The sequence below is a fragment of the Crocodylus siamensis genome, chromosome 10, assembly GCF_052110815.1.
Source record: "Crocodylus siamensis isolate JL-2025a chromosome 10, ASM5211081v1, whole genome shotgun sequence".
Classification (NCBI taxonomy): Eukaryota; Metazoa; Chordata; order Crocodylia; family Crocodylidae; genus Crocodylus; species Crocodylus siamensis.
In genome coordinates, this window is record NC_143404.1 from 12,950,059 (window position 1) to 12,975,570 (window position 25,512).

At 44.1% G+C, this 25,512-nt stretch overlaps 1 protein-coding gene and 1 long non-coding RNA gene across 2 annotated transcripts in view; one reads left to right on the top strand and one right to left on the bottom strand.

The window, feature by feature from the left end:
• Window positions 1–4,700: 4,700 nt before the first annotated feature.
• Window positions 4,701–25,512, bottom strand: part of LOC149856250 (uncharacterized) — a 53,838-nt gene continuing 33,026 nt past the window's right edge. The window contains exons 2-3 of the long non-coding RNA XR_016438389.1: window positions 17,730–17,811; window positions 4,701–4,929 (exon numbers count right to left, since the gene is read on the bottom strand). This is a non-coding gene — a long non-coding RNA (uncharacterized LOC149856250). The remainder of the gene's footprint in view (window positions 4,930–17,729; window positions 17,812–25,512) is intronic.
• The window catches only part of HSPA4 (heat shock protein family A (Hsp70) member 4), a 32,282-nt gene continuing 29,294 nt past the window's right edge, over window positions 22,525–25,512 (top strand). The window contains exon 1 of the mRNA XM_090064647.1: window positions 22,525–22,846. Within this exon, the coding sequence (XP_089920773.1) occupies window positions 22,740–22,846 (107 nt within the window). The 5' untranslated portion in view covers window positions 22,525–22,739. The remainder of the gene's footprint in view (window positions 22,847–25,512) is intronic.

The following is a 25,512-nucleotide window of genomic DNA, read 5'->3' on the forward strand; positions in this document are numbered from 1 at the left end:
TCAGTGAACATTAAGTATCTTTGTGTGTCAACAGATCAAAAACATCTGCTGGAGGGAGAAGCATGTTGACGTAGCAAGGATGTCATTTTGGCAGTTTGTGGAAGCTCACATCACTAAATGTAGCACTGGAGTGTATTAAACTGGTTTGAAATGAGCCCACAGCATTTTTGTTCCAGAATAAAGGCAGCAAATTGCACTAAATGAAAAAGATCATGTAGGTGGACTTTGGACTTGATAACTGTATCCAGCAGTGTTGTAGTGAAGCTGTAGATGTAATGGTCCAAGAATTATAGGACATGCAATTTATTCATCACTGGGCTTGCTTCCATGAGCAACGTGTGCCCCCCGGCAGCTGGGGGGTCTTGGTGGCAGAGGCAGGAGTGTGGTGGCGGCGATGGGAGTGTGGCAGCGGTAAGCTGGAGCTCTGGCAGATGTCACCGGCACTGTTGGTGGCAGGAGGGGTGACGAGCACTGACCAGGGGTAGAGAGTGAACCACCATGCACTGGGGGTGCATGTGCACCCCCTACACATTGCCCCTGCTTGTTTCTTTACTCAGACATGATGAAGAATGTCTTGCAGTTTAAAGCTTGTCTAACATTATCCCAACCATACAGTTGGTCCAATAAAAGATATTACCCCCACAAAGTCTTTGCCTCTCACATAACTGTATCTGGAAACTTCCAGCTGTTGCTCCTTCATTCAAATATGGCCCAGAATGGTAGTAAGTGAAAGCTATTACCTTTTGATGGATGGATACCTGGTTGCATTGTGAAATGAATCCCTACGGGACAGCTGTGCACTCAGCAGAAACCACTGTAGCATTTTGAATGCTTGATGGAAGCTATCACAGCGACTATATGGACTAGGCATAGTGACCAAACTCTCCTCAAGTCACCTAGAGATGGTTCCCTCACTTCAGCTGGGAGGTTTATTGAACTAAATCTTTCAACCTGTCAACCAGTGAAGTACAAGGGCTATGAAGTGGGAACTTTCAAGGGGTTTGAAAGAGGGAAGTCATTTTTCCCACCTTACATCACCAAGTAGCAGCAGGCATTCTACAGTCTTGCTCTGTCTTCCCTACATACGTGTGTGAAGATTGATTCTGCTTATGTAATGGCTGTGAACAGGCCCTGACAGCAACACTCAACTCTGAGCCCTCTGGTAAAGAAGATAGGCCTGTGGAGCACAGCTCTGAAATATATAGTACCCTTATGTTGGCATCTCGCATCCTGCCCCACCCACGCAGTGAAATCAGGCTGCCTGCAGGCTCATACGCCCATAGCTAGAAAGTAGGGCTGTGCGAAACGGTGCCGTTCCAATTTGACCAGCATTTCGACGTTTCAGTGGAACAGCATTCCGTTTCGAATTTTGTTTCGATTCAAAACAGCTGTTCCATTCCCTTCCGTCGAAACAGTTTCACTGTTTCAACCATTTCAATGTTTTGCCCATAGAATATAATGGGGAAGGTCGAAACAGTCTATAACTTTGTCATTTCTGGCCTGATTTGGATGAAACTTGCAGGAATAGTAGCCCCTTCTGAGGGCATGAAGCCTGCTAAGTTCCATGGAGGTAGATGCAGGGGGATTGGGGAAACTGCACCCCAAAATCTTGAAAGCAAAACTCATATTGTGTGTGTTAAGCCGTGGGGGCGGTGAAAGCTGCAGGGATGGTAGCCCCTGCTGGGGCCACAGAGCCTGCCAAGTTTCAAGGAGATAGGTGCAGGGGCTTGGGGGAATCTGCACCTCATGCTGAGGACAAGCAAAACTTGTGACATCGGTGACACTGCGTGTTAAAGTGCTGCAGGCCTGCTAGGCCCTGCTGAGGCCACAAAGCCAGGCAGCTGTCAAGGAGATACGTGCAGGAGGGCTCTGGGGCCCTGCACCCTAGCTGCTGACAGGCAAAACTCAGACATGGGTGCTTGTGCAACTGCTGCCGCTCATCAGGCAGCAGGACTGAAGATCCTCCATCACTTGTCACCAAGACCTGAGGGTAATAACTGACCACAGTATGAATATAAGCCACCAGTGCGAAGATGTAGCCAGCAGGGCCAACAATACGCTGGCATGCATCAATCGATGCATCTCCAGCAAAACCATGCAAAGAAGTGATTCTCCTGCTCTACTCGGCATTGGTGAGACCGCAGCTAGAGTACTGCGTCCAGTACTAGGCACCTCACTTCAACAAGGATGTGGTATAGCTTGAGAGAGTCCGGAGAAGGGCCATCCATATGATCAGATACTTGCATGGCAAGCCATATGAGGAAAGGCTGAGGGACCTGGGACTCTTCAGCCTGAAAAAGAGAAGGCCGAGAGGGAACTTGGTAGCAGCTTACTGCTACATCAGAAGCGTACATCTAGGGCTCGGTGAACAACAGTTCACCAGGGCACCCTTGGGGAAAACTAGGAGTAATGGTCACAAACTCCTGGAAGATCGCTTCAGGCTCATTTCAGGCTCAATATTAGGAAAAACTACTTCACAACTAGAGTGTCCACACTGTGAATAAGCTCCTTCCAAAGGTTGTGCAATTGCCTACCCCAGAAATCTTCAAGAGGAGACTGGACAGTCACCTTGCTGGGGTCACCTGACCCCCAGTTATCTTTCCTGCTTGGTGCAGGGGGCTGGACCCGATGATCTTCCAAGGTCCCTTCCAGCCTTACAATCTATGAATCTATGAGTGTCTGGAGCCTAAGTCTTAGGAGATATGGCTTTGAAACAGTTCTTCCAGAGCAAGCGTGGTCAGGTTCCTTAGCCTCCCTGAGCCCAGCTAATGGCCTGTAAAATGGAGTAATTACACTTCCCAATTCACAGGAGCGTTGTGAGAATAAGTTCATTAAACAACTGTGAGGTACTATGGCAGGCTTCATGGCTGCAGCAGGGCCTAGCAGGCCTGCAGTTTTCACCCTACTCTGCCCCAAGACAGACACAGTTAGTTGCACAAGCACACGTCACGAGTTTTGCCTGTCAGCAGCTGGGGGTGCAGAGCCTCAGGACCCCCCTGCACCCATCTCCTTGACAGCTGGCAGGCTTCGTGGCCTCAGCAGCGGCCACCACCCCTGCAGCTTTCACCCTGCTGCGCCTTAACACACACAGTGTCACCCATGTCACGAGTTTTGCTTGTCCGCAGCTTGAGGTACAGTTTCCCCCAAACCCCTGCACTGATCTCCTTGAAACTTAACAGGCTTTGTTGCCTCAGCAGACGCTACCGTTCCTGCAAGTTTCATCCAAATCAGGCCAGAAATGACAAAGTTACAGGCTGTTTCAACCTTCCCCATTATAGCCTATGGGCAAAATGTCAAAACAGTGTCGAAATGGTGAAACATTTTGACTTGCCTCGTTTTGTTTTTGAGGCTGTTTCGATGATATCTGTTTCATTTTGACTTTGCTGATTCACCCTTAAAACCAGTTGAAACAGTGTCGAAACAAAACTGGTGGTGAAATTTCACACATCCCTAATAGAAAGCAGGATTTTCCCTGTTCACAGAACAGTCTTAAGGGAGTTTACATCTATAGGTTCTTGTAAAAGAAAATGTCCAGTAAAATTACATTTTCCTCCCCCATTTTCTGAAGGGCCCATTTCCGAAGGGATTGTGTTAGTCTCCCTGTGCACTAGGACTATGAAGTCAGAGAGAGAGTGGCTATGCTGCAAAAAGTGTTCTTGTACTAGTGAATGGGTGTTTTTAGCCTTTATCATTTTTCTGTCAGATTTTATTCTGGACAGTAATCACTGAACAGGAAGAGACCATTTCACTGAAATAGTATAATTCTTCCTTTCCTGTGTGTCTGTTCACTGATCAGTGGGTCACAGAAAAGCCAAATGTCATAAGGAGTGGACTCTTACCAGAGAAGGTCTTAGCCCACCTTGAGTTTGATTAGCTGCTGGGTGTTATCAGGGAGCATGTGAAAGCCAGCAATCACCTGCTCCTCAGATAAAAAAGCATCAAACAACTTTTAGTTACAGGGGATAGTCCCAGGATTAGAGAAAGAGCCTGAATGAGGTTCTCTAAGCAAGAGTTTCTTAACCGTGGGTCGTGACCCAAAAATGGGTCACAAGAATATTTCAAAGAGTTGTGAGCTGCAGCAGGGCAAAGTGACGGCAGGAAGGTACCTGCCTCTTCCGCTGCAGGAAGTGGGTAGGGGAGAGCTGTGTGGTCAGGCTGGCAGCACTGGGGCTGGTGTCCATGCCTGAAGGCACAGGGCAGCCAGGCGATGCTGCTTGGGGGGAAGGAGGGGCCACGATCAGGCTGCCTGGTGTGGTGTGCCAATGCCAGCCCAGGGCAGGGGGATGCCGCAGGCCTGTTCTCCTCCTCCCTCCAGCCCATGCCAGGGCCAGGCTTGCTCTACTGCCACCCTCGTCAGCCAGAGCCACCACAGCCCAAGTGGGATGGCAGCTGGGGACCCCTCCATCAGGGATGGGGAGGACAGGGAGCTGCAGGTGAGGAGTGAAGGACCCCAGGATGGCCTAGGGGTGCATGGGACTGGGGGTCAGGCACCAGCAGGGGGGTATAGATTGGGACAAGTCATGGATCTTTGCAAATGGGTCCCGGTAGGAAAAAGGTTGAGAACCACTGCTCTAAGCCAACCAGTGGAAGATACCACTTCTATTTACAGAAGAAGTGAAGACTTGAGGGAAAGCAGGGTGTAGTTTAATTGGTTTCATTTGTGATAGAAAATAACAGATCTCTACAGGAAGGGACTACAATCTGCTACTCTGGGGTGCTTTATTTGGTGCAATTAGCCTTATCTCACACAATTACGATATACAACAAGAAAACATTAAGAAGTACAATGAACACCTCCCGAATACTCGTGTACTCTAGAGGTCGTTGTTATAATACACACCACTGTACATAGTTTTTCTGTATTTTCTTTCCTTCTTTTTCTGTCTTCTTTTTCTGATCCAGTCTTTAAACTTCATCAGATGTGATAACCTAGTTAACAATTTTTAAAAAACCTCTTTCAGCATGAAGATTTACAGGAAGCGGAGTAAAAGGGTAAAGTATGTTTACACTATTTCTCTCCCTACAAATTCTTGGGATGCTTGCACTGGGTGAAAAAGGTTCCCACGTAATCTTTCTTACCACAGAGGGCTGGAATGCTTTGAGAACTGCGTTATACACAGTATGAGTCAGGTTAAAGTTCTGAGATACATTATATTCCTAATAGTCTGAGTGCACGAGATTGCAGGATCCATTGGTGTTTGGTGGTCCAGGAATAGCACTATGAACCATACACTAGATGATATGCAACAACTATTTATAACAGCACAAAGACTATCTGTGACTGATATTAGCTATTATTTATTTTAAGAACATATTCATTTTCATAAGTGGCCTGCATTAATGAATTGTAGGGCATGCCACAGTAAACAGAGTCTGGGGAACTCAGGCTGGAACTGATATATAGAATAGAGACATATTTTTCAGTATGTAAATATTTCTGTTTAAACAGACAAGGTTATAACTATGCAGACTATGGGAGATGGAGGAACCACTTAATCTGCTAGCTAGGCAATGATTTGTGAAAATCCCAACAGGAGTATTAACATAGGTTTTGCAGCTGAGGTCAGTAGCAATTAAGGATATATAATAGGTCTGATCATGTAAAGTTTGTAAACATTTAATTCTAGAGCATCCAGATTATGTTCTAAGGAATGACTGAAGATTTGCAGCCTTTCACATCTAAATGTAAAATAAAGAACCTTGTTAGAGAGGTCCATTGTAACTCTCCAAGATAAGACATTCATAACGTTTAACAAGTCAAGTGCCCACAACGTTACTAGTGAGTGAGTGGGAATTTTGCCTGAGTGAGGACTGAAGAAAGTATAAGGGCCTATTGCATCTCCATTTAAAGTCAATGGGAGGATTTCCATTGGTTTTAGTGGAAACTCAACTATGCCAACAGTAGGGGCTCCAAGATTTGGCTCAATATTAAAAACAAATGTATGCTCTGGACATACACACACACACTAGTTGAACCCAGCTTCACAGCAGAAGATTAATGATTTTTTTTATAATCTTTTGTCATAATCATCATCATATTCACTTTATGGTTTTTGCATCACTGCCTGTTCCAACTTCAAAAGCTTTCAGACCATCGTTTCCATCTGCTTTCTTTTCTTGTAGACTGTAATTTACATTTTTGACACGGGTGAGCTACCAACCCCCACGATCTGGCCTCCAGAATAAGAGATTTAATTTATATGGATATACACACACACTTTTAAAACATTATTTTTTTGTCTGCTATGATTAATATTCTCTAGTACATTGGACACCTCTTCTTCCACCTCTCTCTATCATCATGAGCAAATCACCTATAATTTAACTGACAACATTAAGGCCAGTAATATAAAATTATTATTAAAACAAAGTATTTTGTACAATTTTCAATTATGAACAATTAGCAGGGAATACAGTATTGTATCTTGCAGCTATAAGAGCCACTGATACGGGATGTAGCACAGCACTAAACAGCTCTGTAAAGGACCCTTGCTCCTTATCACTTCATAAAAATGTATGTAACAAACTGTCAGTTTATAATCATTGTAGAGTGAACCTTGATTATGTGTATACATTCAGGACCATCCCCTGAATATACATATCATAGTTGATGCTGTTATTACTATTATTTACTAATTGTATTACAGTACCATCTAGAGGTCCCAAAAGACATCAGGATTTCATTGTGCTGGGTGCTGTACTTTGCAAGACAGAGACTCTTTCCCAATGAACAGTTGAAAGAGAAAAAGATAGGTAAAAGTAAGGAGAAAGGAATGGGTACTGCATTTGTTTTACTGAAGGCAAGCCAAGGCATGGACAGACTAAGCCTAGATCTCCTAAATTCTGATCTAGTGGATGAAGGACAAGACCATTCTTCTCCTTTGGAGACTGGTAGACTGGACAGTAATTTCACAATTACATTCATGGACTAAGTCAGATGTGTAGGTTTTCTGCTTTTTCTTTGTTCACAGAGTATCAACAGAAGTTCTTTGCAATGCCTGCTAATATCCTTGTACAGATTAACTACTTGCAACTTCAAAGCAAATGAGATGGCATCCAATATATAAGTAATTAGAAGTAAATCATCCCCTTTGCCAGAAATATCCATGAGTTTCAGTCTATAGGGTTTTCTGAAAATTATTTAAGCAATTATTTAATCAAGTTTCTAATACAGCCTCCATCTTACATATTCCTGAATATAATAATCGGCTGATAAAAACAATACCAAATCATCCAAAGCTTGGCAACACTGTGTAGTTATTAAACTTTTATGATTTAATTTCTGATTTTACTTTTACATTTCTAAGAATGTCTGTCAACAGAAGCTGCAGATCTGTGTTCAAACAGTCTGCTACAGGACAGATGAAAGCCCAATTTTTTGCATGAAGACTTTATTTTTCTTTTTTTGTTTTTGGTCTTTTTCACAGTCTATAATTAAATTATTGGTTATTCTTTGCATGTGGCAAAACAGAACAGAAAATACCCTGCCTTTTTGCTTATCTGAAATGATTACACATAAGAGCAGGAGCTAGACCTCTGGGTTGAAATGTCTGAATTGCTTACTGATACACAGTTTGCAACAGAAGCAACTGCGGTGTGACCAGCCAGCATGGATGGATCTAGGATTTTGAAAAGGGGGCTGCAGCTGATGCAGTGCATCATCACATATAACACAACACATCTGTATCCAGGTACAGAAACTAAAAGCTTTACTAATATGCTAGAGGCCTAGGGCTGTATTATCTAAAGATTGAAGCAAAAATAAGTATAACTTTACTGTAATGTGCATTAATTTGCTATACGTTATTTGCTACAGTATGTATTAAAAACACAACCAGGCAAAATATACCCAAAAGATGTTTCTTTAGTTCTGTAGTCGTTTGAAGTAAATGTGCATCTTTTTCCAATTCATGAAAGAAAATCAAGCCTTTTTGAGAATCCTGACTGTGTATCCAGTTCCTGACTGAAAGTTATTTCTACACCTGAGTTAATGGAGTTGATATTTCCACACTTGAGGTAATGTTTCCAGTTAGAGTTAAAAAAAACACTGCAGGGCTGTGAAATAGGAGCTACCAGGAGCAGCTACCAGACAGTAGAATTGCAAAAGAAATAGTAGCTTAACTAGTGGAACACATAAGACCCTTAAAAAAGGAGAGAGGGCATTAATACCTGCATTAATACCTGCAGAATGAAGTTTAGAAGGAATCAGGTGGATTGTAATGAGCCTTGAAGTCAAGTGAGTCCCTCAGTGCTGTCTGAACAGAAATGCTCCTGGCACTGCCAGGCAGTTAGGTTTAAACTTTGGGTAGACCAGGAATCAAAGAGGGGTGCAACTGTGCACCGCTGTACTCTCCCCGCCACCCCTTCCCTCCACCCAGATCCAGCATTAGCTGGTCTCTCCTCTTCTCTCCCTGTGCCATATCGCAGGATTTGTTGTTTTTGATCCTAAACTTTTTTTGGTCTGCTTACGGGCTTAGTTTGTATTAACCCCTTTGGACTGCAATTTATTCCATGATTACCTGACATCTCAGGGACCGGAATCAAACATTCAGATTGTCCAGTTCTTTGTTTCCAAGCAACAAATACAGTCTAATAGGTCCACAGCAGGACTGCATAAGTCTTACAGGCATAAGTTGATTATGAATTTAAATCAGTGGGGTGTATCGGAGTAAAATCAGTTGTATTTCCATGAGAAGAGAGGCCCAGGGAGATTAAGTTTTCCTTTAACTAAAATGGTGTTTGCTTGCACCAGGGGTGAACTTGATTATTTCTTAATATACAATGGCATTTCTCTTTGCCATACATCCCTGTGTCAATAATAATTGCATCAATGCAGTGAAATATGTGAAAATGTGTTAGGCATCCTGCCTATGGCAGTGACAAATGGGCATACTTTTCTCCAACGTTTCTAGCATAGCAGAGCTTATGCAGTTTTGATTTATCATGCTCCAGCTTCTCTGGAATGATTTGATCCCATGACAGAATTATACTTCCTAGTTAATCACAAAATGAGAGGATTACGGATATGTGCAGCAATCAGCCAAGAAATAAGGCCTGGCTGTAATTTACTTTGATACCACTCTGCTTCCATATGGTACTCTAAAAACTTTTTCCCTATTTAGTAACATAAAATAATTGACTCAGACATAAACTGCACTTCTCAGAGGTCCAGATTTCTTTGTCAATTAAAAAATAAATACACTTTAAATACTTTTTGCGGCTGAAATGAAAGGAGGAATTGTAGCCAAACTGATTCCTGGATAACTGTAAGACCAAGTTCTTTTCTATCAGTAGATCTCGAAGTGCTTTAAAAAAAAGGGTCGGCAGCATTATTCCCATTGTAGAAAGGGGACACTGAAGCACATCTCGGGAAGTGATTCGTCCAGAAAGCCAATGGCAAAAGCATAACAGAACCCAGGTTTCCCCAAGTCCCAGCCTAGTGCTCTATGCACTAGAATCATGCAGGTGGGAGCTTTGCCTATATTATAGTGCTCAGAGAATGGGAAACAAAGGCAGAGCAGGTATAACCAAGCAAACAAGGTAAGGTCATGAATGCAAAGTGCAGGACATTTTTAAAAATACATAAACTAACCCAAGGGCGGGTTAAACTTTCATCATTATCATGTCCAGACAGCTGGACAGTAACCCTCTTTGAAATAACATTTTTACAAGAGTGAATAGTTCACGTTCTCCTTTAAGCATCTGGAAACATGCACATCATTCACATTTTATGAGTAAATGGAAATATGTACTACATGTGCCTCAAATGAAGAAAACCTCCCCCTCCATTTGTATCTACATTTTCTAGTAGCAAAATTGTGATAAACTGAAATATTTTACTCCAAATCAATGCCTACTTCATAATTCCTCCCTCACAGAAGTAAGGCACAGAAGGAGATAGTGGTGTTTATTGATTCATTATACCAGCTATGCACCTCTTTCAGGAAGAGGGATCTACTCAGTTTCCAGAGGCCCTGGACTCCCCTGCTAAGCTTTTGCTAATTTACATGTACAGAATATGTGAAAAATAATGGTATTTGGGTACAGAGTTTCACCTGACTTCTATTCCTAGACGTGCTGCTACTTGACCTCAGATAGGTCATTTTCTGTCCCTCTGCTTTGGGGTATGCCTTCATCAGCTAATGTATTAAAATATATCTTGCTACATCAACACGATTACTTGGCATCCGTTAATCCTCTGGATCACAGTCTACGCTCAAGAGGTCTATGCGACCATGACAACATGACTTTCAGTGTGTACCCCTAGGAAAGAGCATGGAGGAGTGGAGGCTGCCCAAGACCTACCAATTCCCATTTAGACCGCTGAGTCAGAGTCCAAAGGCTAGATGTTCAGTACCTCGATGGTTGTAGTTTCCGACATGGCAACAGATTAGAGCTGCTCCTGACTGCCTCACAGGTCACGTTTCTGCCAGGGTGGTGTCTTTCTCCAACCAAGGAGTACCCACAAGGCAGTGGGGGCAAGGTTTTGAAGTGCCTTATACTTGCTTTACTTTGGAGGTTGCAATATTGTGGTATTCATAGAAACTGCTCTGCCATGACTAGCCCCACCACCTTGCCATCAAGCCCTCCAGTTGGATGTAGTTCACAGTCATACCCAGGACCATCAACACAATATTTAAATATTTTGTATAACTTCTTAACCAAAAACCCTTTGATTCTTTTCTAGACAATCCTTTGTGTCTGTACACAAAGGAACCTCTGTCTTGGCTGGGGACTCTTGGACATTACCGCAGTACAAATAATCAAGTACTCAAGAGATTTTAAGGCTCATTTAACCAGGTCAGCCTTTAAAATGGAGTATAGCTTTCAGGTATCTCCCTTACTCATTAACTATCTCTTTTCAAGTCTTGTATAACTTCATGCCTTTTCCATTTGCCTGTACTGCTGTCTTCCATTTACTAAAATTAATGACTATAAATTATTGGCTTGCTCATGATCCCATTGAAATCAACAGGACATTTGCCATTGATTTCAGAATAAGCAGGCCAAGCCCTCTGCTTATTTAATTTTGTAAAATGTTTCCAGATTCCATGTGTACAAATGATCCTCTCTTGCCAAAGCTGTATTGTATACTTTGCACCAAGCACAATATTACACTCTGGCTTGGTATTAATTTCGCTAACTAGAAACATACTGTAGTACCATGTATACCAAAATTAAAATAGATCACTCCCTGTGTTCAGGTTAATAACAGACTGAGAAAGAAGAGCAGCCCTCTTTCACTATGTTGTGCCTATGTTTAATGCGATTACTGTCTGAAGGCCAGTACAGTACTCAATACACTACATGCTCAGTCTTCAGTACCATGACAGAATGTGTAACCATCACTAAATTCCATTTTTGCAAAACTGCAGGGCCTGCTGTGTCTTCCATGATAGACAGAACTGTTGGAGTTGATGTTGAATCTAATCCTAAAATGCTAACAAATATTGAACACGTGATGGAACCAAGAAAAACTTAGAATTTGCAAGGAGTCCCCATTCTCCCATGAAGAACTCAGAAGATGCCAAACCCCACCACCTTTTTTTTTGCTGCAGAATTCACCAAGGAGGATTTGTACATCTAATATTTCTCCAAGGATCACATAAAGCTCTTTTGTGTTTGGCTACTGATCATAATAGTTGGAAACATTTCCTCTGGCATCTCTAAACCTATGATGGTCGATGCCAGCAATATATGGTACTGAATAAGGGATTGATCACTCTAGATAAGTGGTCTCCAAAGTGAGGTGAGGGAAGAAAATATTAGAACTTCTATTTATATTTATTTTTTATCTAAAAAAATAAGAAAAATTAAGCTTTACTAATATTTAATATACAGATTGACACCGATTTCCTCACTCGGTCCGTATGTCAGACAGTCACGTGTCACGTACGGTATGCGAGGTATCCTGAGGGAAGAGTGGGAGTTCCACAACGCGGAGGTACAGTAATACAGTGTACAGTGGGCTCCAAACTTTGTACAGTGTTACGCTGAGTAGTACATGTATATAATTTATAAATAAATAAATATACATATATTGGGGTGCGTGCTCAATAATTTTTTACTGATAGAGGCACGCAATCAAAAAAGTTTGGAGACCACTGCTCTAGATCAGGGGCAGGCAAAGTGGAACCCATGGGCCAGACTGGATCCATGCCAGACTCCATTTCCCAGCAGCCCTTGCCAACATCACTGCAACCAGTTTCCATAGAGACCCCATGAGCAGCGGAGCTGTGACATGGTGGGGCCAGGGTTTCCACAGAGACCAGCCCCAGCAGCACTGGCAGGGTGCGCAGCTGGGCAGGAAGCTATTCTGGGGCTGGGATCTTGCAGCGGTGACAGAGTGGTCCAGAGCCAGGAGCAGAGCTGTGATCCACTGCCCACATAGCCTGAGCAGGGGCATGCAGGCAGCAGATCACAGCTCTGCTCCAGCTCCTGGCCATGCTGTCATTACTGCAAGATCTCAGCACCAGCACCAGCCCCAGAGCAGCTCCCCGCCCAGCCGCGTGCTCTGCCAGCGCAGCTGGGGCTAGTCACCATGGAAACCCTGGCCCCACCCTGTCACTTGCTGCTGCTGCTGGGGTCTCCATGGAAGCTAGCTGCAGCAGTGTGGGCAGGGGCTGCTGGGAAATGGAGTCTGGCTCCCAGCCAGATAGGCCATTTTGCCCACCCTTGCTCTAGATGTATCTGGTTTAATGTTCTCCTTCTGTACCACTCACTTCTGCCAGTGTCGATGACAGGACACTGGGTTACATGGACCATTGATCTGGCCCAGCAGGCATTTCTTATGTTTTTAATTTGACTCTCTATCTTCTTTCACTGTGCCTGAAATACGCAGAACTCTTTCACTCTCTGGCTGCAGAAGACACAGGTGACTGAGACACTTCAGGTGAAAAAAGTCTGTGTACCACAGTACAGTCCTGTTTCGCTAGTACTATTTCAGTTTTTACCCCTGGAGCAAATCTCCAAGGCAAGAAACATGTTGGCTGTTTGGCACAGCTCTCCAGTGCTGCAAAAGTATGTATACCAAGGCAACAGACAAACTAGATGTACTAAATAAACAAATAATACTCATGTTTAATAGGACAAATCCACTGAAATCAATAGGAGTGTAACAGGGTACTGTCTCAGGGGTGGTCATGACATCCCTGGGGCCCCCCTGAGCCCTGGTCATCTTTACGTTCTTTGGGCAATTTCCCCTTCAGCTCAAAAGGGAGGCTGCCCCAGAGCTCCCCAAGCTAGATAGCTTATTCTTGAACACAGGTGTCACTACTCTTTGCCTTAATGGCTAATCACCTGGTCTCCTCATCTCCCCTTCTAGCCATGCCCAGCCTTTGCAGGTGTTAATAATCACTGGCTCATCATGGGCCATTAAGCCCCTGTCCTATCCAGTCAATCTCTCATTGAGGCCCTCAGTCCTCAATCTCACGTCCATGGGCCTTCAGCTTCAGTGTCAACTCCGGTCAATACGGGCCTCTGAACCTGGAACGGTCTCCACCATTATTGGAGCTTCCGGCCCCAGTGCCTTTAACTGTCCAGGCCCCTCTTGTATCTGTGTCTGGAGCAATCTCAATCTCCCTTGGGGTCAGGCCAGCATTTTCTGCCCCTCCAGGGCTCAGGCCTCATTACCTCCAACAGATTTTGCCCCTCCCAAGCTACAGGTCCTTGACCCCAGATCCAACCCAGTTGAAGTCCAGTTTACTGTGCCCCTTCTGGGCTATGGGCTCTCCAGTCCTAACTGGCTGTGGCACTATTCCTTGGCCTTAAATCCTATTCCTCAGGCCCTGGCCCTACTCCCAGGCCCGCTCCACACCCCTACAGTCTCAATCCCTAAACTACCAGTCTTGTCTACTCCAGCTCAAGCATTAGTCAGGAGCCTACTGCAGCCCTTCTGCTCAGGAGCTCTTCTCTACCTGCCCAGCTCAGCCCTGGGCTTATATCCTGCAAACCTAGCCCCTTTAGGTCATGTAGCTCCCTTGATGCCTCTTTGCCTCACCTGCAGCCTTCTTTTCCTGTAGCCTGCCTTCTCTTAAGGCAGCAGAGGCACCAAGCTCTCTGCCACAGGGAGCTTTAAGTGCTTAGCACAGCTCAAGAGTTAGCTCAGTAAAAAATTAACAAGAGCTAATAATTGACAGTTAACCTATGGAGGGATTAAAAAGTGTACATGATTGTGCAAAGTCAAACATTGTGGTAATATTTTTAGGGCAGTTTCCCCTCAAAGGGAGTTTTAGACACAAAACAAATCATTACGTTGGTGTGTGAGCCATGGTAAAAATGTAGGGCTCCATATAGCTCTCATCCAGAGCAGAATCCTCACTGATGTCAAAGAGAGCTTTGCACAGAAGTTAAGAGCATGACAGGCCCCCTATATTGTAACCATGCTTTTAGTTATGCTTGCTATATGTTATTTATTTAATACCTTACCATTGTACTGAGCATCACATGGAAGGAGAAATAGCTGGTGTTTCTCTCCAGCTTCTTTTCTCTGTTTCTCTTGCTCTTCTTTACTTTGTGTCTTTCCTCCCTTCATTTCTTTCCATGAAGCAGCCTAGAGCTCCCAACCCTTAGGTTTCCCTCCAAACCCCTTTCTCTTGTCGCTGCTTATATTAACAATTAAGATATTCATGCTCACATGCAGAGCATACAAGGCTTTAGATCTCTCCCATGAGAGAAATTTTTGGCAAGAAAGTTCACACATCTTGGAGTAATTGTTTCAGGCTGTCTACAGACTTAGGCAGCCAACACCATCAGTTTATTCTTTGTTTGGAAAGTGTTTTTTTTCCCAAAGTAGAAACCTTGGGCCAGATTCTGGGTGTGTCTACACGAGATGCTACATCACCGTAGCAACACGCTATGGTGCCGGAGCATTGGTGAGCACAAACTGTGGCACTGCAGCTATGTTGCCACAGTGACGCATTCCCTTGCCATAGTGCCTAAAAATAACCGTGCACCACTGGCATGGCACAGTAACAGCTGTTACTGTGCTGTCATTTAGTACTTCCTAAATGCAGGAACAACAGCACTGTAGGGGCACGTGTAGATATGCCCTCTGACCTTTATTATCAATTTAATTCAAGTTATGGCTTGGTTTTTCCTGTCAATTTACTCCTTTTCCAGAAACAAAACCTCTCAATTGCATGGGAAATCGCTTGAAACAGCTGGTGCAGTCAGGGATATAAGGCAAACTTTGAGCAAGATTCCCTTGAATGCTGTTCACTCCAGCTATCCCAAATGAGGATGAAGGCCTACACCAGGACATAAGGCTCGATGATCACTAGTTTTCCAGTGCCTTTCCACAGGGCCCCTAATAATATTAGACATCGCCTCTAATCTAATATTAATATTAGACATCAGGAGGCGCTGCTTCACAGTCAGGGCAGCTAGGATCTGGAACCAACTTCCAAGCGAAGTGGTGCTGGCTCCTACCCTCGGGGTCTTTAAGAGGAGGCTTGACAATCACCTTGCTGGGGTCATTTGACCCCAGTACTCTTTCCTGCCACGGCAGGGGGTCAGACTCGATGATCTGCTCAGGTCCCTTCCGACCCTACTAACTATGAAACTATGAATATTACTGTAGAGAAAGTACCCTCATATCTGTGGTTTTACAACAAAAATCACTGAAATTAGTTAGATCCAAATCTTCCCCTTTCATATTTTTAATAAAATTGTAGGTTCAGCAGATTCTGAATACCAGTATGCCATGTGGACTACATAACTACACCATGCCCACAAGTCATATCTTAGACTACTCTGCTCCGGGTGCTATTCACAACATTTACTAAGCTTGTGGAATAAGGTTGGTAGAGGTGCTTTCTCTTACATGCCTCTTATATCCCTACGCAGAACACTCAATTCTAGGAAAGTATTGCTGCGAATAGAGGGGCTGGGGAGTGCTCTGTTGGCCCCTATGCATTCTCCCAGGCTGCTTTTTTAAAAACATCTTTGAGCAGCAGTATGGGATACCTATATGCCAATCAAAACAACATTACCAATTATTCATAGTCAGAATATGAGTGAATGAGACAGGCACTCTAAACATCTGATAACGTAAGACATTTGAGCTAATGTTTCTTTACAGTCCAGGTTTTTGTAATTAAACACGAAGAAGCATGAAGAGTTTAAGTACATTTATTCAGTACAGATTCAAAATGATCAGCTACTGTCTGCTACCTAGTTTTATTGATTTAATTTCATCCTGACTTGTCTTCCATTTCTAGTGTTGTTCCCTGCATACTGAGGGGCTGTTGTTGTAGTATTCCACCTGCCCTGTGGTCGTCTGTACCATTCCACTGATCTTGCAGTGCTCCCTGTGCTGTGCTTTTGAATGATGGACATCTCATATCCATACAGCATTACCACACTAGATTATTCAAAATAGCAACAATAATGTTAACCAATACAAGTTTCTCACCTCCCACCATGCGTAAGTACCCTTTTTTCATTTGCTACTTGGCAGTACATCAGCTGATAGCAGACTTCCTGAGTGGGACAAACTATGTCTTCAGCAAACGGTGACGCTATAGTTAGGTGCAATGGCTTTTACACATGGATCTAGCTAAAAGCAGAAATATATTCAGATCACTCACTGTTTTTTCCTGCAAATGAATTTAGGTGTAATACTCTTTTGAATCACATGGTACATAAACCAGAGGTATAAGAGAAAAGATCTGGGAGAGGGAAGAGTAGGAGATAAGAAGAAGAAAAAGACAAGGATTTCTTAGGGTTATATCTTTTATTGGACCAACTGCATAGTTGGGACAGAGAAGAATGTCTTTGTAAATTGCATTCATAAATTGTCTAACACCATCCCAACTATGCAGTTGGTCCAATAGAAGATGTCACCCTGAAAAATCCTTGCCTCTTGCATAATTCATGGCTATAATGTCACTCTAACACTACTAAGAAGAGGAAAAACAGACTGTGGGCTAGATTTTCTCCTTACCAGTACCTGGAGGGCTGGAAAAATGACCCTGAATGGAGTGGAATGGTATGTGTCATCCATCATCCACCATGTTCACTCTGCTTAGGGGCCCAGAGCCAGCCAAATCAGTCTAAACCAGTAATGGGAAAGACCTGAAGTAGGTTAGCCAAAACATATCTCCCAGGAAGCCTCTGCCAACCTCTGAAACCAGGGCTGGAACTTTAAGCTGTGTCCCTATAGTGAAACACCTGGAAGAAGGGACAATGGTATTGCCACCTGCTGAGTGGTACTGCTGATGCACCGGTGTTGCATATCTCCTCTGGCCCAGCTTTCCCCAAAACAACCCGTGCTTAAAAAGATGAATCTGGCCTTATGATTTCTCTGGAAAAGCAGAGTACATAGAAGAAGCAGTAGCTAGTGCGGTTTAATGAGGCACCAGGAATTAGAGAAAATAAACAAAATGATATGCAAAGGGATAGACAATCAAGGAAGAATATACAGAATCAGCTATTCTCCAGAGTATAAAGTGGGGAACAAAACCACAGGGAGGTCAATTCTTGATTATTTTGTGTTCCTGTTGGGTAATTATGGTATCATAAAAGAAAAATTGGCTAGATCTTAGCAAAAAAAAAAATACCACAAATATAAGGGATGTAATATCACAATCCCTGGATGGCTAGAGCTTCCATAACAACCATATGCCTTCCCTTTCCAAGTCCCTGGCATAGGAGGCAGGGCCATAGCTATGGCCAAAAGCATCCTTGAGCTACTTGTACTAGAGTGAAGAGTACAGAAATAATATTACCTCTGTATTTGGTATTAGTGTGGCAGCTGCTGTAATGCTGTGTTTATTTCTGATGCTCACACTTCAGAAGGATGGTGAATACCTGGGAAAAGTTACAGTAAAAGCCATTAGAATGATTAAAGGATGGCAAAATATATATCTTATATGAAACACTCAAGCAGCTCAGCCAAACAGAAGGGATGTGATACCCATTTATAATCTCCTATACAGATAATAGATATTTGGTAATAGATTATCTTCATGCTTTATAGACAATGGTGTAATAAGATCCAATGGCTAGAAGTTGAAACTGGCCATAGTCAAGCAAGAAATAAAGTGCAAGTGTTTATCAGTGGGAATAATAAACCAAGGAAATAATTTACAGAGGGCTATGGTGGATTATCCACAAGTAGACATGTTTAAATCAGTGCTGGATGTTGTTCTAAAAGATATTCTCTGGTTCAACTCTATTTGACTTGAAGCGGGAATTAATTTGGTTCTATGGCCTTTGTGACACAGGAGATCAGACTGTGCCTTCCACCCTCAAATCCAGAGAGCTATGACAAATGTTGTTTTTAACCTCTCTTTGCCAATCTGTAAAATGGACATAATCATCTTTACCATATCATCAATTCCAGGCATAAATGTCTCTACATTTCAAATACAATCCATTAGCTTCCACTGCCTCACTGAATTATCACAATTACAGCACTGCTATTCAGTTTTACAGTTGGTTGACCAAAATGCCATAAATTACAAGAGTTCTGTAAAAAGTCATATCATGTGCAACCAACATGTATTAAATCATGGTTATTTTCATACAGAATGTATAATATTTATTCTAGCCTTCAAACATTTTGGACATCAATTTCCCACAAAAGAAAAAGAAAAAGGTTGTAGAATAGGAGGGAAACTTAATTAAAATTAAAGTTGATTTGGGGTTGTTTTGGCTTTTTCCATCAGTTTATTTGTCCTTTTTGTTTGGCTTTCTGGGTTATCTTTCTTTATACGCAGCATCTGCTTCTTTCATTGCTTAGCTCTGGCTGAATTCCAAGATATCCTAGACGAGGGTAAGCAAGTCACATGTTGGGACAGGTGTTGGGAGGCTATAATAGCTTCAAGTACATTGGTATAAAAACCCCTCTGACGTATGCTTGTCATTGTGCCACAATCCCCTTGCTAACAGCAACTCTCATGTTGAAAATGAAAGCGGGGGAAACAAAGAATGCTGTGGTATTTTTGCTTTTAATTGAAACTGGTAAGTATACTATCCACTACACAGAGTCTGAGGGGGCAGCTTTGTTCCTGGATGTAGCTCAGTACACCCATGGATATCTGAGATTAAACATTCATTAGTATTTTTCCCTTAGCACTATGATGCAATTCCCAGCCCACCTACAGCTGCCAAAGTGTGTGGCTGAACTTATTACAAGGAATTATAAACGCTCAGAGCTAAGGCTTCTCAACAGTCTTTGAGGCAAGAGTCCTTCCTGGTTTAAATATTGAATTTCTCTGACATGTGTTACAACTATCATTAAAATATGGTGAGCAGTGATGTCAATACAGAAGCTGGGAAATGGAAACTCTCTGGTTATAACACACAACATTTGCTTACCGTAGCATTTTTCCTCTCAGAATAAAAAAGCCCACTTCAAACTTAATTGAGTTATAACACTTCATGAGTTACAATATCTTGTAAGCAATGCATCACAGTAAGGTTGTGTTTATGTGACAAATGAGCAAACTGAACTCCTCCCTACTTTCTACCTATCCTTTTTCCCCGATCATCTTTCTCCGTTCACTGGGAAGCAACCTTTCCCTCCTCCTCTCGCACTGGAGCAAGCAGTTCACTCTCCAATCCAGGGATGCACACTCAACCTTTATTGAGGTGCACTTGCAAGGTACACTTTCCAGTGGAGGGCTACCACTAATGGGAATTAACTTGGATGCTCATTATTTTATTGCATCTTACAATAACTGGTGTCTCTCTCAAAGCCCCATCTCATGCCGTCAGATAATTACATAGAAATTGGAGTTTGTATTTAACCTAATTATTATCATAATAATAGAAAGCAGCTTCTGGCCTTTGTGTCAGAAAAGACAATGACGAAAACAGGAATCCTAAGGAGTCAAAAGACACAAGGCTGTAGAAAGGCTCTGTACGGTGTTACCAACTCAAAAATTTGGCACAGGGGTTCTTCTTCCAGCTTCTAAAGCAGAGTATTACATGGGCCGAGTTATTTTCTGGTTAAGAAATATGTTTCTCACCCACAAATACAGAAGTGTGGGGGTTTTCAAACCACAGATTTGAAAATCTAGCCGCCAAAGCCAAGGAAAAACCAGAGAGAAGCCAATAATAACTGTTTTTAAAAACAGCAGGACTTTGAGGTCCTAGCCAATGAGATCTGAAGCTTGAAGTAATTCTCTTGGGCAGAAACGTTTATTGCGGGCAGATGCCTGAGGTGTGCTCGGATTCTGGCAGCACAGCGCTCCTGGGGCTCGTCAGGCCAAGAGGGTATTTTTGGCCTGAAGGATTCTGCCCCTGATCCAAGGCTCTAGGAAACAGCAACCTGAGGAATCCAGATTGGCCACATTCTGTTTTGTCTACACACAGGGTGACTCTGGATTTACACCGTGTTACTTCTCGGCCCCCAGTGTTTCAGGGAGCAGTGCCTGGGGCTCTGAAGCAATCATGGAGGGACCAAGGCTGCATGCAGAGACCTCCGTCCCACCCCTCACTTGTGTGGAGGGCCAAGTGCGGCAGAGTTGCCTGGTCTTAAATATGAAATTATCGTATTGGAAGGTAAAAATTATCTTATCTGCTGAAAAATTATTGTATGCTGAAAAATATGCAAATAAGTCTGCAAATAAGTATGCAATACTTTATATTGCTCTCTGTAAGTCACTAATAAGTGAGTAAGAAAGTGAAAACATTCCTTTATTTTGAGGCAAGCAATCGTAAGACAGTATTGGCAGCAAGCCTAAAAGTCAGTTAGATCTTCCTGAGAGTGATTTGGGTTTGTATATGTTGTATCAATCAGCTGCTTTAAAAATGATCATACACTTTGAACACTTTTACTCTTTTTAACTGTACATTGTACAAGGGTTAAAATTATTGTACAAATAATGATTAGACAGCTGGCAACACTGAGGCATGGTCTGAGGAAGGGGCAGGGCACAGTCACTAGGTTCCCCAGTAATGCACTGAGTAATGTAGCCTGGTCTTAAATGTGAAATTACTGTATTGGAAGCTCAAAATTATTGTATTTTCTGAAAAAAAGTATCATACACTGAAAAAATTATGCAAATAAGTATATAAATTTACTTTATATTGCTCACTGCAAGTTCCCAGTGAGTGAGAGCTGAGTCATCAAAGTTGAAGTATTGCCTTATTTCGAGGCAAGCCGTCGTAAGGAAGTGCCAGGAGCACACCTATGTCCAAGAAGACTTACCTGACAGGGGAAACACCAAGTATCTGGGTCTATAAAGGCAGTTTCCCTTAAGCGCTCCCAGGGACAACCGTTCTTCTGGCGTGGGTCAGTACTCAATGAGGTGTTTGGGCTTAAAGCCCACTTTATGGAAACGGGAGGCTCCTCCCTAGATTGCTCCTGCAGCCATATAGCTGAGGGCAGGTGAAACTGAACCCCAAGATTCTGGGCATCGGTCTGCACATAGGAGGCCCGCCAAAAAACTTTGGAAATATCTGAAGCTCCTGGTGGGGGTGGAGGATGTTTGCCAGTTGTGGGCCATTTATGTTCTGGATTGACTCATGGATTTGGACTTGATTTGGCTTGGAACACGAAACATTTCTTTTAAAAAAAAAAAAAAAGGAAGAAAAAAGTCCATGAAGGCAGTTTTCCTGAACCGCTTCGCAGGAGAACTGCTCTTCTGGTGCAGTTCAGGAGCCACCGAGGTGCAGCAGCTTTAAGCCCAGTTTCTGGAAATAGGAGTCTCCTCCCTTGCTTGCTCCAAGGGCCTTCCAGCTGAGGGCAAGCAGAACTCGGGCATCCGAACCTCCAGCCTCCGGGCTTGAGCCTGCACGCAGGATGCCCGCCGAAGGTTTTGGAAACATTTGAAGCCCCAGGTGTGGGCAGATTTTGACTTCGTTTTGGAGAATTTGGCCTTGGATACAAATTATATATAAAAAACCAACCCCCCAGCACCCACAAGTCAGCTGTTTGCTGGTAGAAGGGCCACTTATGGTTCTGGACTGATTCTTGCATTTGGAATTTGTTATGGCTAATTTGACTTGGAATATGGAAAATTTAAATTAAAAAACAAAGAAACCCAAACAAACCCAAGAGTCAGTGAAGACTCCCAGGGAGTGATGTGGGTTTTGCTGCATCAATTCGCTGCCTCAAAAAGAAGAGCACAGACTTCCTCAGCCTGAGGAAGGATGCGTGCATGCCACAGCTTGCCAAGATTTTTTTCCAACTACTTGAGTTGGTTTAATAAAAGATACCAGACTTACCCCACAAAAAAACTTGCTTGCCTATGGTACATTTTGAAAGCTTTGACTATTATTGAGGCTACAGCCTAAAAGGGGTGAAGCGACTCTACAACTAGGATAATTACGGTACACCTGGGGCGACACTGCTGGGGGGCGGTAGAGTGGCGTCAGCAGAGGGCGGAGCCTCTTGAGCTCCGTCCAATCAGTTGAGGCTTGAGCATGCGCAGCAGCAGCTTGGCTCGGCGCCGCGCAAGGCGATCCCAGGGGGCAGTTTCTCGTCTCCCCAGCATTCCACTACTGCAGCTGGGGGGGGCGGGGCTAAAAGAGCGCGAGCCAATGAGTCAGCGCCTGTGAGAAATCTCGCGAGAGCTCATTCCTTGGCCTGCCGCCCCGACCCGACGGGACGGGATCTTTCGAGAACTCCCCCTCCCTCCCGCGAGGAGCCGCTGGAGCCGCCGCTGCTCATTTAAACCGGCCGAGTCGGCTGCGTCCGCTTAGGGAGGCGCTGCCTGCGCCCCGCTCCGTTCCGCTCCACTCCACCCCGTCCCGCCTCGCCTCAGCGCGCCCGCCCCGCCCGCAGCATGTCGGTGGTGGGCATCGATCTGGGCTTCCAGGGCTGCTACGTCGCCGTAGCCCGCGCCGGGGGTATCGAGACCATCGCCAACGAGTACAGCGACCGCTGCACGCCGTGAGTGGAGGGCGAGGGGGGGACCGGGCCTCGACCTGGCACGCGGTGTGTGTGGGGAGCGCGTGCGAGGATCCCGGGAGCGAGTGACAGGTGGCCTAGTCCAGGCCCCCCGCCCCTAGGGACCGGTTCCCGGCACCGGGTAGCAGCGTGGAGCAGACTGGGGAGTGCCCCGAGCGATCACGTGGGGACTAGACCTCTGCTCTCCAGGCCCGGAAGCGGCTGGGGTGGGTGGCGCGCCCCTAGCGGGGTCCCGGTGCGCCCGCAGGGCCCAGCGGGCTGCTTCCGTCCCCATTGACGGGCAGCTGAGGTGGAAAACTGAGGGTCCAGCAGCCTGGCCTTGGGGCCAAGAGTGGATGAGAAAGACTGTCTGTAACCCTGCAGCCAGTCTTGACCCACTCCCTCGGTTCCTGCCACCAGACTTCAGTGTGAGGGGCAGAGCTCCCCCACCCTGCCAAAGTCTGCCAGCCTGCGAGGGAAAAGCCACATTTTTCTCCTTTAAAGGATAATCCAGTTTTAAAGTTGTTTTGTGACCCTTTCCCATGTGCTTGTTTTACCCCCTTTGGGGTTGCCAACCCACAGGCTGAGAAATGCTGATCTATTATAACAAATCTCCTTGGATGGTCTCAAGCAAGAAGCTGCCTTTTTATAAAAAAAAAAAAAAAAAAAAAAAAAAAAAGCAGCACTGCAGCCTCTTGGCACAAAGGTTGCCAACCACTGGGCCATGGCCTGGCTGCTGGGTGGAGGCTTCCGCCCCCAGCAGTTGTGTGCGGGATTAAAGCTGGGTGGCAGGACTTCTCTGGGAGAGAGGGAGGCAGCTGGCTACATGCTCCTTGTTCCGCTCCCACTGCCATGGCCACACCCAGCAAGGTGCTGCCCACATACCAGGTACCAGGGCCCGTGCTGGTTCAGGCAGTACCCCCAGCTCCACCTGTGGCTAGGATCGAGGGGCAGGGAAATGCCCGCGGCGGGGAGGTGGCTCTGCTGCTTGCTCTTAGGAAAGGCAGCAGAGCCCCTTCTCCCTGGGTCCACTGGATTACTGCCTGGGCAGCTCTCTTGCCTGCAGAGTCCCCCAGTACCTGTGGCTGCAGTGCCCCAACCCTCACCCCCTAAAAATCAAATTTAAATATCTAAATTAAATTTAAATGTGTAAATCAGTTTGCTGGTCTGCAGTATAAAAAGGTTGGGAACCGCTGTCTTAGCATACCGCAGCAATGCAATGTAAGATGTAACCTGTGGGCTAGATCTGGTCAAGAGCAGTATTATCTAGGATACAGGCCTCACAAAGGGCCTGGAAACTTGCAGCCTGATAAGTGATGGCTGTGTTAGCTGCTGTGGCTTCTGGAACTGCAGTGACTAATGCTACTACCTCTTCTCCTACTGCCAAAATTCTGGACTTAGGGGAAGCCCCTTGAGTTGGACAAGTGGTGCAGGGTTGGTCCATGAGCTGGATCCAAAGGGTGGAACCATATCACTTGGCCTGTGTGGCTGGAAATTTGGTGGTAGAAGGAGTGGCTGTGGCTCTAGGAACTGCAACAACTGATACTGTCACTGATAAGGTTGGTTAATAACCAGCTATCAGTATTGGCCAAGAAAATCTATCCCTCTGGGCCAGGTGACTTGGCTCCATACTCTGGATCCAGCCTGTGGACCAGATGGGTTGAGCACTAATGTTTTAGGGTTAAATGGTTATTCATTTGAATACAGGCGTGTACCAATTTGCTTTGCATAGAACCCATCCAAAGGAAAAGTACCTGGCAATTTCATTTGTCCATTTTTATGTAATCTTTTCTTTCAGATAGTAAAGAGAACTAGAATATGGCATCCATCACCTTTCTTGAGGGAGTGATGTTATATTTCTGCCACTGCTTAAGGAAGGAATAGAGAAGAGGTTTTCTCATTAAGTGCAGAGAACTATTGTGTTTTAAAGAATATTAAAGCTAGTGTTAAATAGAATCAGGGGATAACCAAGTTTTTAAAAACTTTTAAGAAGTAATTTAAAAATAGACTTGGGTACTTGTTAACACGGCTCACTGAATTCAATTTAATTCAGGCTGAAGGCTCACAACAAGGTCTTTCATGCATTAAACAGGTTGGAGATAAAAAATACTGGTTAACTGCAGGAATAGTTTCCAAGCTTCAGAAAACCTTCTATTTCAGTTCTAAGAGATGGAAATAAGCAGTTTTCCATTTCCATATGTGGACTGCAGTGCATCTTCAATTATCACAACTGTTAGGAGATGCTTAAATATAAACCCATTCTGGATTTGTGTTAAGGTTATTGGAATCTTAAACTTTGTTCTCCAGTACTCCATTTTTCCATAAAACTCGAGATGCTTGTAGTGATTTAGCAGTATAGTGGTGCTAATTACAATATAGAATGTGTAATGTTAAGTACTCTTAAACCAAAGTCTGCAAACAAACTTTAGAAACTTAAGTATTGACATTTATTAACTAAAAAAGTGACTCTTTGTCTCCCCCCTATCTCCTCAGTGTAGGTAACTAGCATTTCATGACAATCAGGCTGTGGTAAGGTGTCAAGTTGCATACTCCAAAATAATACCAAGGTGTAGAAAATCGCATTAATTTTAGGGCCCTTTGGACTCTGTGTATACTGAGATTCTCCTGATGTTTAATACAACCTGGTGCCACTGGTGGGTATAATATTA